Here is a 6,946-nt window from a genome sequence, read left to right as displayed (position 1 = left end):
AGGTGCTGGCCGGGCCGGCGCTGGCCGCGGTGCTGAAGCTGCCGGCGCTCCAGTCGCCGCCGCGTTCTCCGGGCCCGGCGCCGCCACCCCCGAGGGCATGGGGGGTCGCTGACTGAGGCTCCGCCGCCGCGGCGGGGGGGAGGGGAAGGGGGCCGCGAAGCTGGGCCAGCCCTGCACCCACTCGCAGCCTCCGGGCCCGGGACGGAGCCGCTCCCCCCCTCCCGCCCTCCCAGCCTCCTCCCCCGCCTGTCCAGGGGCGGCACTGCGGGCTGGGAAGCCGGGACCAGAGGAGGGAAGGAAGGAAGGAAGAAAGGCAGGAAGGAAGGAAAGAAGGAAGGAAGAGAAGAGAAAAGAGAAGAGGCAAAACGAGAAGAGAAGAGTAGAGAAGAGGGAAGGAAGGAAGGAGCAGAGCAAGCGCAGGCGGGCAGCGGGAGGAGGACGGCACTCGTGCGGCAGCATCCGAAGGCCAGAGTGGGGACCCGTGCTGCCTCCGCCACTCCTCGGATGGTGACGGGGCCCCGCCGCGGCCGCAGCCCCCCCGCGCCCCGGCTCCGCAGGCCCGCAGCGCCGGAGCCCCACAGGAATCATGCCCAGGTCCTTCCTGGTCAAGAAGGTCAAACTTGACACGTTCTCCTCGGCAGACCTGGAGAGCTCCTACGGGCGCGCCCGCAGCGACCTCGGCGTGCGACTGCACGAGAAAGGTGCGAGCTGGGCTGAGGCTGGGGGCGGCAAGGGGCCCCGGGCAATGCTGGAAGGGGCGGAGGGCCCGAGTGGGGGTGGAGGGGGCAGAGGGTCCAGGAAATAGACCTAAAGAACCAGAGGAGCAGGCGGCGGTGGCGGCTGGAGCCGGACTGTGGAGGGGGATGGAGGTGGGGGTGGGGAAAGCAGAACACAGGCCAGAACCGGTCCAAGGCTGGGCAGGGAGTGTCAGTGCAGGAGAGACGGTGGGGGACAGGGCTCGGAAACAGGAAGCACACACTGACCCACACCGTGACCCATGCTGGGACAAACAGCCGCATGGACACCTGCGACACGACAGGGCCAAGCCGTGCATGCACACCCGCACCCAGAAACCTGGGCCTGCCTCAATGCCCTCCTCTCTTCTTTGGCGACACCTCCAGGACCGCTTGCTAGAGACAGCAGGGGAGTACTGTGAGCTGCAGGGGGTAGGCACGGGGTCCCAGGGGGGCTGCCCACCTGTCAGGGCGAAGATACCAGCAGCGGCAGTATCTTCCCAGAGCCAGGGTCAGGAAGAAGAATGCGGGCAGGGGAGTTCCACAGTGCTGGAAGCAGGGGGGCTCTTTGTGTAAGGGTGCCGAAGTTCAAGGACAGCTGTTAACGCACGGGCAAGGGGGCCACGCGTGCCAGCTACATGGGGTGGCAGAGCAAGTGTGACCTGTAGGAGCATGAGCCTGTGTGTGAGCCTGTGTGCGCCCATGTGACTGTGTGTGGCCATGTGACTGTGTGCGCTTGTGTGTGACCCTGTGTGAGTGTGTGCCTGCCTGTGTGCCACTACATGGGACCATGTGACTCTGAGGTTGCTGTGTGCCCATGTGACTGGCAACCATGGCTTTTAGTATGTCTGGGGTGGCTGCCTGTGTGACCCTGCATGAGTAGGTGGTGTGTGCCAGGACCAGAGTGCAGCCCACCCTGTGAGGGGACTCCAGGGTCGATGATGGCTGGGTGTCACCCTGAAGAGGCCAGAGCCTGCATCATGTGGGGTATGCAGTTGTGACTCTGAGGTTGTGAGATCCATCTTGTGCCTTGAGAACAACTGCAGTTACCGGCAGGCATGATGCTGCCTGCCTGCAGCCTGCCCCGGCGAACGTGTCCCCTGGGGGATGCCCTGGCGCTCTCCCCAACACGGCGCCTTCCTGGTCACCTCTCCTGGGGCTGGGGAAGGCCCCCAGAGGAGTTAGGACCTGGGGGAAGAGGGCAATGTGGACCAAGGTGGGACCCAAGGGTGCAGGAGGACTGAAAGGAGTGGAGGGAGACGCAGAGCGGGTGGAGGGAGACAGGGCTGGAGCCAGAAGCGGGTCAAGACCCGTGAGTAGGGGCCGCGAAGGTGAGAGGGGGTGCTCGTGAGGGCTCAAGGGGCTGTGGGAGGTACAAGTCTCCAGGGCTTGTTGGGGCACCTGAAGGACCAGAGAGGGGCAGCGGCAAGGCTGGGCGTGGGTCCAGGGGCCAGGAAAAGCCAGTGGGAGCCCCGAGAGGCAGTGCTGACAGGGTCCGCCGGCGGGCGGTCCTGGCTTTGTGCGCTGCGGGTCTGCAGTGTGTTGCATAATCAGAGAAAACTGCTGAAGTGGGGAGAACCCGAGGGGGAGGGGGATGGAGAGGGAAACGTCGCCCCTCCCCCCTGACCTTGAGGCTCCGCGGAAGGGGGGCAGCCGCGCCCGAGGATGCGCCTCTCGGCTCCCCCTCGCCGCCCCCCACCGCGAGGGCGGGGCGGGCGGGGGCGGAGCCCGGCCGGGATCGTTCTCATCTCTCCTCTCCTCTCTTCCCCTCCCTGCCCCGCGGTCCCTCGGCCCCTTCCCCTTTGTCTTTCTCCTTGTTCCCTCCTTTCTGGACCTCGGCGTCTCCCGCCATCCGCCTGTCTGTCCTCATCGGCCCTCAGGATACCTCAACGACTACGCGGGGCCCGCCTCCGTCTACGATGGCGACGCCGAGGCGGCCTTGCTTAAAGGGCCGTCCCCGGAGCCCATGTACGCTGCGGCCGTGCGGGGAGAGCTGGGCCCGGCGGCCGCGGGCTCGGCGCCACCGCCCACCCCGCGCCCGGAGCTGGCCACGGCCGCGGGCGGCTACATCAACGGCGACGCGGCCGTCAGCGAGGGCTACGCGGCTGACGCCTTCTTCATCACCGACGGGCGCTCGCGCCGTAAGGCCGCCAACTCCAACGCTGCTGCCGCCCCCTCCACGGCCTCGGCTGCGGCACCCGACGGCGACGGCGGAGGCGGGGCCGGGCCGGGAGCGCGCGGCGCCGGTTCAGGGGCCGGGGGCCGGGGAGGTGCGCGCACGGGGTCGGGCACCGAGACGCGCGCGGGGCCCGGGGTTGGCGGCGCAGGGGGCCGGCACGCGTGCGGCGAGTGCGGCAAAACGTACGCCACGTCGTCGAACCTGAGCCGCCACAAGCAGACACACCGCAGCCTGGACAGTCAGCTGGCGCGGCGCTGCCCGACGTGCGGTAAGGTGTACGTGTCCATGCCGGCCATGGCCATGCACCTGCTCACGCACGACCTGCGCCACAAGTGCGGCGTGTGCGGCAAGGCCTTCTCCAGGCCCTGGCTGCTGCAAGGCCACATGCGCTCCCACACCGGCGAGAAGCCCTTCGGCTGCGCGCACTGCGGCAAGGCCTTCGCTGATCGCTCCAACCTGCGCGCGCACATGCAGACGCACTCGGCCTTCAAGCACTTCCAGTGCAAGCGCTGCAAGAAGAGCTTCGCGCTCAAGTCCTATCTCAACAAGCACTACGAGTCGGCCTGCTTCAAGGGCGGCGCCGGCGCCGGTGGCCCCGCGGCGCCGGTGCCCGCTGCGCCGCCGCAGCTCAGCCCTGTGCAGGCCTAGGGCGGCGGCGCCTCCGTCAGCCGGGTTGGCTCTCAGCAATACGGGCCCCCAGGGAAGTCTCCGCCGGCGCTAGGGCGGAGGGGCGGGAGGGCGGGCCCCTCCTCACAGCAATAGGGGGGAGGGGGCTCGGCCCCGCCCCGCCCGCCGGGGGCCTTGCCAGCCCCTTCAAGCAATAGGGTTCCGAGGGGAGACCCACCCCGAGCCCCCTCCCTTCCCCTCCAGGGTGCCCCAGGCTTTTTCCCAGCAATAGGGTCGAGGAGACCCAGAACCGAACCTCATCTCCGAGTTAGGTTTCTGAAGACAGGGGTGGGGTGAGGTAGGGAGCGCCCCCACCTCCCTCCTCTGTGCCCCTGAATCGCGTCGCAGAGACTCAGGTCTTCCCCACCCCTTCCCAAGCCTTCCAGGGCCAGGCTTGCGGCCTAGACGTCCGGGGAGCCGGTCCCTCCCTGGCAGCAGACCGGGGAGGAGCAGGAGGGGAGCCTGCAGAGGTGTCCCTGATCAGTCTTTGCTGAACCCCGGCAGTGTCAGACGCATTGGGGACCAGGGAGGGGGGCGGACAGCGGCGCCCATTTCCCTCGGGGCCCTACTGGGGGCTCAGTCCGAGCTGCTCTCTTCCCCTCGCCTCTCATCCTCTGCCAAATCCGAATTCTTCCAGCCCAGCTTCCCGGGCTCTGTCCTCCATAACGAATATAACGACGCATATCGAATCGCATGGACTTATCCGACCTCCTCAGACCCCAATCCCGCCCCGCCCCGGGGCCCTCTCCCTCGTACCCGGGCATTCGGTGTTGGAGGACACGTTGCTGGGGCCCGGCAGGCAGGCCTGGGCACGGCCCTCTACACACCTCTCTGTATTTGCTTTGCGGGTAAAGCCCCCTGGGGGGTTGCGGCTGCGTCGGGTTTCTTTCTTTCTGTACTTTGTACGTTTTATTTATGAACGGATTGCACTCGGGTCAGGGAAGGGGCGCTGCGGCCCCATCCTTCCCGCCGACGCCGGGGGCTTGGGATGTCCGGGATCGACTTTCCTCGTCCCCGTCTTCGAACCCCGCCCCCGCCAGGGCTCCGCCTCCTGGGAGCCTCAGGCCCCGCCTCTCAGAGGCCGGCCCCTCCCCTGAGCCCCAGGCCCCGACCCCACTCTGTTGCCAACTTTCGCCCGTCTATGCCAAAGCCTCGGCGGCGACTCCGCTCCAAGGGCCCGCCCCATTGGCCGCCGCCTTTGTGACGTCACTGCATGCAGCCCCAACCCTCCTCCCGTCCCTTCCCGGGGCTGCCCTCTCCCTCCCCGTCTTAGTTAGTCCGATGCCGACTATAGAGCAATAATGCGCACTGCATGCGAAGCTGCCGCCGCCTCTAGAGTTACTGAGAATCAGGTATCCCCCTGCCCTACACACCCCATAGGCCCCTAGATCAGGGACGCTGCGCGGGGCCGGACGCGCAGACTTTCTTCCCCTTCCAACTCCCTACGCCCTCTCCCCCCCACGGCAGAGCCGGCGGTGTAATGGTTCCAGGGGCAGGGGCGGGGTGGTCGCCCCAAGGCCCCTCCTTCAGTCGTCCATCACCCACCGAGGGTTCATTGGTACGGTACCTACGATGTGCCAGGACCACTGGCGACCTGCGGAGAGTGCATATTCGTGACAGGCGCGAGATGGGAGTGGGTGCGCCAGGGACGGCCGCAGATATAGAGAGGCCCGGTTTCTAGGCCCAACCCTGCGCCCCTCCTCCCGACCGCAGCACTAGAGTCTAGTGCTGGGCGCAGTCGGGCTCTGCCTTTGACTTGGGCTTGGCGTTCTCAGCCCCAGTGGCACAGACCTGGGTCCCCAAGGCCCAGCGCTACTAGGGCCGTCCATACCTACCCCAGTTCTATCCCCTGGCTCTCAGCTCTACCCTGTTGGGCCAGGGCCCAAGGCCAAACGGAAAGGTGAACGCTGGAGAGTAGGACCTGCCTAGTCCCATCCCCTTGGGCACCAAGCTCCGCTGCCGCTCAGCGGCACCCGCAGGGGTGGACCCGAGGGTCCAACAAAGCAGGGCCCCACATCCCAACCCTCCATATCCCCAGCTCGGCACCCACACAGCTCCCAAGCGGGGGCCTGCCCGCCTGTGTCGGGCACACCCGCATGCACACGCACACACAGGCGTCCCACCCTAACCCTACGCCTGTCTACCTACCTAAGGAGAAGACCAGAAGGCTGTGGGCCGGCCAGGGTCTCCCGGCTTCTCCCCACTCCCCGCCGCCGTGGAAAGCCATGGGCCCCCTCCTGCCCCCATAACTAAGCAGCACAATAACCGACTTAGCGAATTCAGGTAGAAGGAACGTTTAGGTAGCACCTATTTTGTACTGATTCTACAAGTAGGGCCCGAGATGCGGGGGCCCTCGGGTGGGGGCTGCGGCCGCCGGCTCGCCCCGCCCCCACCCCCGCCTGCGCCCCGCCGCCTTGTACATACTCCCACCCGGAACTGGCCGGGATTTTTACTCGGGCCGCGCCCCTCTTCCGCCCCCATTTGGGGCGGGGCCGGCCGGACAGACGGACGGACGGACTGACCTCCTTCCTAAGCACAATAGCACCAGCTCCCCGGAGCGCCGCACCTCCACGAGGAGAATAAATGCCACTCTTGATAGAACTTGGAGTGTCGGGCTGATGTGTTCAGGGGTGGGCCCGCCAGCAGGGGGGCGCTGGGGCGTCCCCCACCCATCCTCCTGAGGCACCTCAGAACCGGCAGTGGCAACCCGCTCATGCAGCCCTACGTCTCTGCCTTTTGCAATAGAGCTGTTTTCTACCCAGGAAGGTGGACTTGACAAGCCAAGTCCCAGGAGCAAACCCCTGTGGCAGGTGAATCTACTTTGTGCCAGAAATTGGGGGATTAAGGGACTCCAGCCTGAACTCAGGTCCAGCCCAGGGCTGATCTAGAAAGGCCAGAGTAGGTACAGCAGGGCCTGTAGTCCTATGGCTTTTGGTGACCCCACTCTCCCTGTAGGGGCTCCTGCTGCCTGGACAGGCCTGACAGGCACCAGCAAGCCCTCTCAGGGCCATTGGAGAAAATGGGGGCAGCAGAGGGTGCGAGGTTTGGTCCTTTCCTGCAGCCTGCTGCTCACATCCTGACCTGCAGACCAAGGGGATGTGTCATCCCACTGTCTGAAGAGGCCTCCATAGATAGCTGGGGCAGGCCGATTCTGGGGAGTAGGTGTCCGGAAGGCAAAGAGGCTTCCATAACCACTCACAGTCCTCAGGCTCTGCAAAGGATGAGCCAGACTGAGGAGATGAGGGGCAGGGCTGTGCTGAGTGGGCACACCCCAGGGATTGGGACCCCTACCCCAGCAGTGCCTCTTGGCACCCAGGTGGCGTGCACAAGCTGAGTGGCCCCAAGTCTTTAGAGGTATGTGATCAAA

At 66.3% G+C, this 6,946-nt stretch overlaps 1 protein-coding gene across 1 annotated transcript; it reads left to right on the top strand.

Moving 5' to 3' along the window:
• The first annotated feature begins 247 nt into the window (after nt 1-247).
• Nucleotides 248-3,685, top strand: SCRT1 (scratch family transcriptional repressor 1). The gene is made up of 2 exons (XM_016131773.2): nt 248-701; nt 2,615-3,685. Exons 1-2 carry the CDS (start codon nt 587-589, stop codon nt 3,559-3,561), a joined length of 1,062 nt encoding a protein of 353 aa, XP_015987259.1. The 5' UTR covers nt 248-586; the 3' UTR covers nt 3,562-3,685.
• The last annotated feature ends 3,261 nt before the right edge of the window (nt 3,686-6,946 follow it).

This window comes from Rousettus aegyptiacus, unplaced genomic scaffold, assembly GCF_014176215.1.
Source record: "Rousettus aegyptiacus isolate mRouAeg1 unplaced genomic scaffold, mRouAeg1.p scaffold_m13_p_15, whole genome shotgun sequence".
Lineage (NCBI taxonomy): Eukaryota > Metazoa > Chordata > Mammalia > Chiroptera > Pteropodidae > Rousettus > Rousettus aegyptiacus.
The sequence above is the reverse complement of the archived record's forward strand: the minus strand, read 5'-3'. Positions and strand labels throughout refer to the sequence as shown.

Excerpts from the sequence above, each read along its gene's own strand:
- SCRT1 (XM_016131773.2), top strand. The coding sequence starts at position 587 with ATGCCCAGGTCCTTCCTGGTCAAGAAGGTCAAACTTGACACGTTCTCC. Across the intron at positions 702-2,614 it reads CGTGCGACTGCACGAGAAAG|GATACCTCAACGACTACGCG; the intron begins GTGCGAGCTGGG and ends ATCGGCCCTCAG.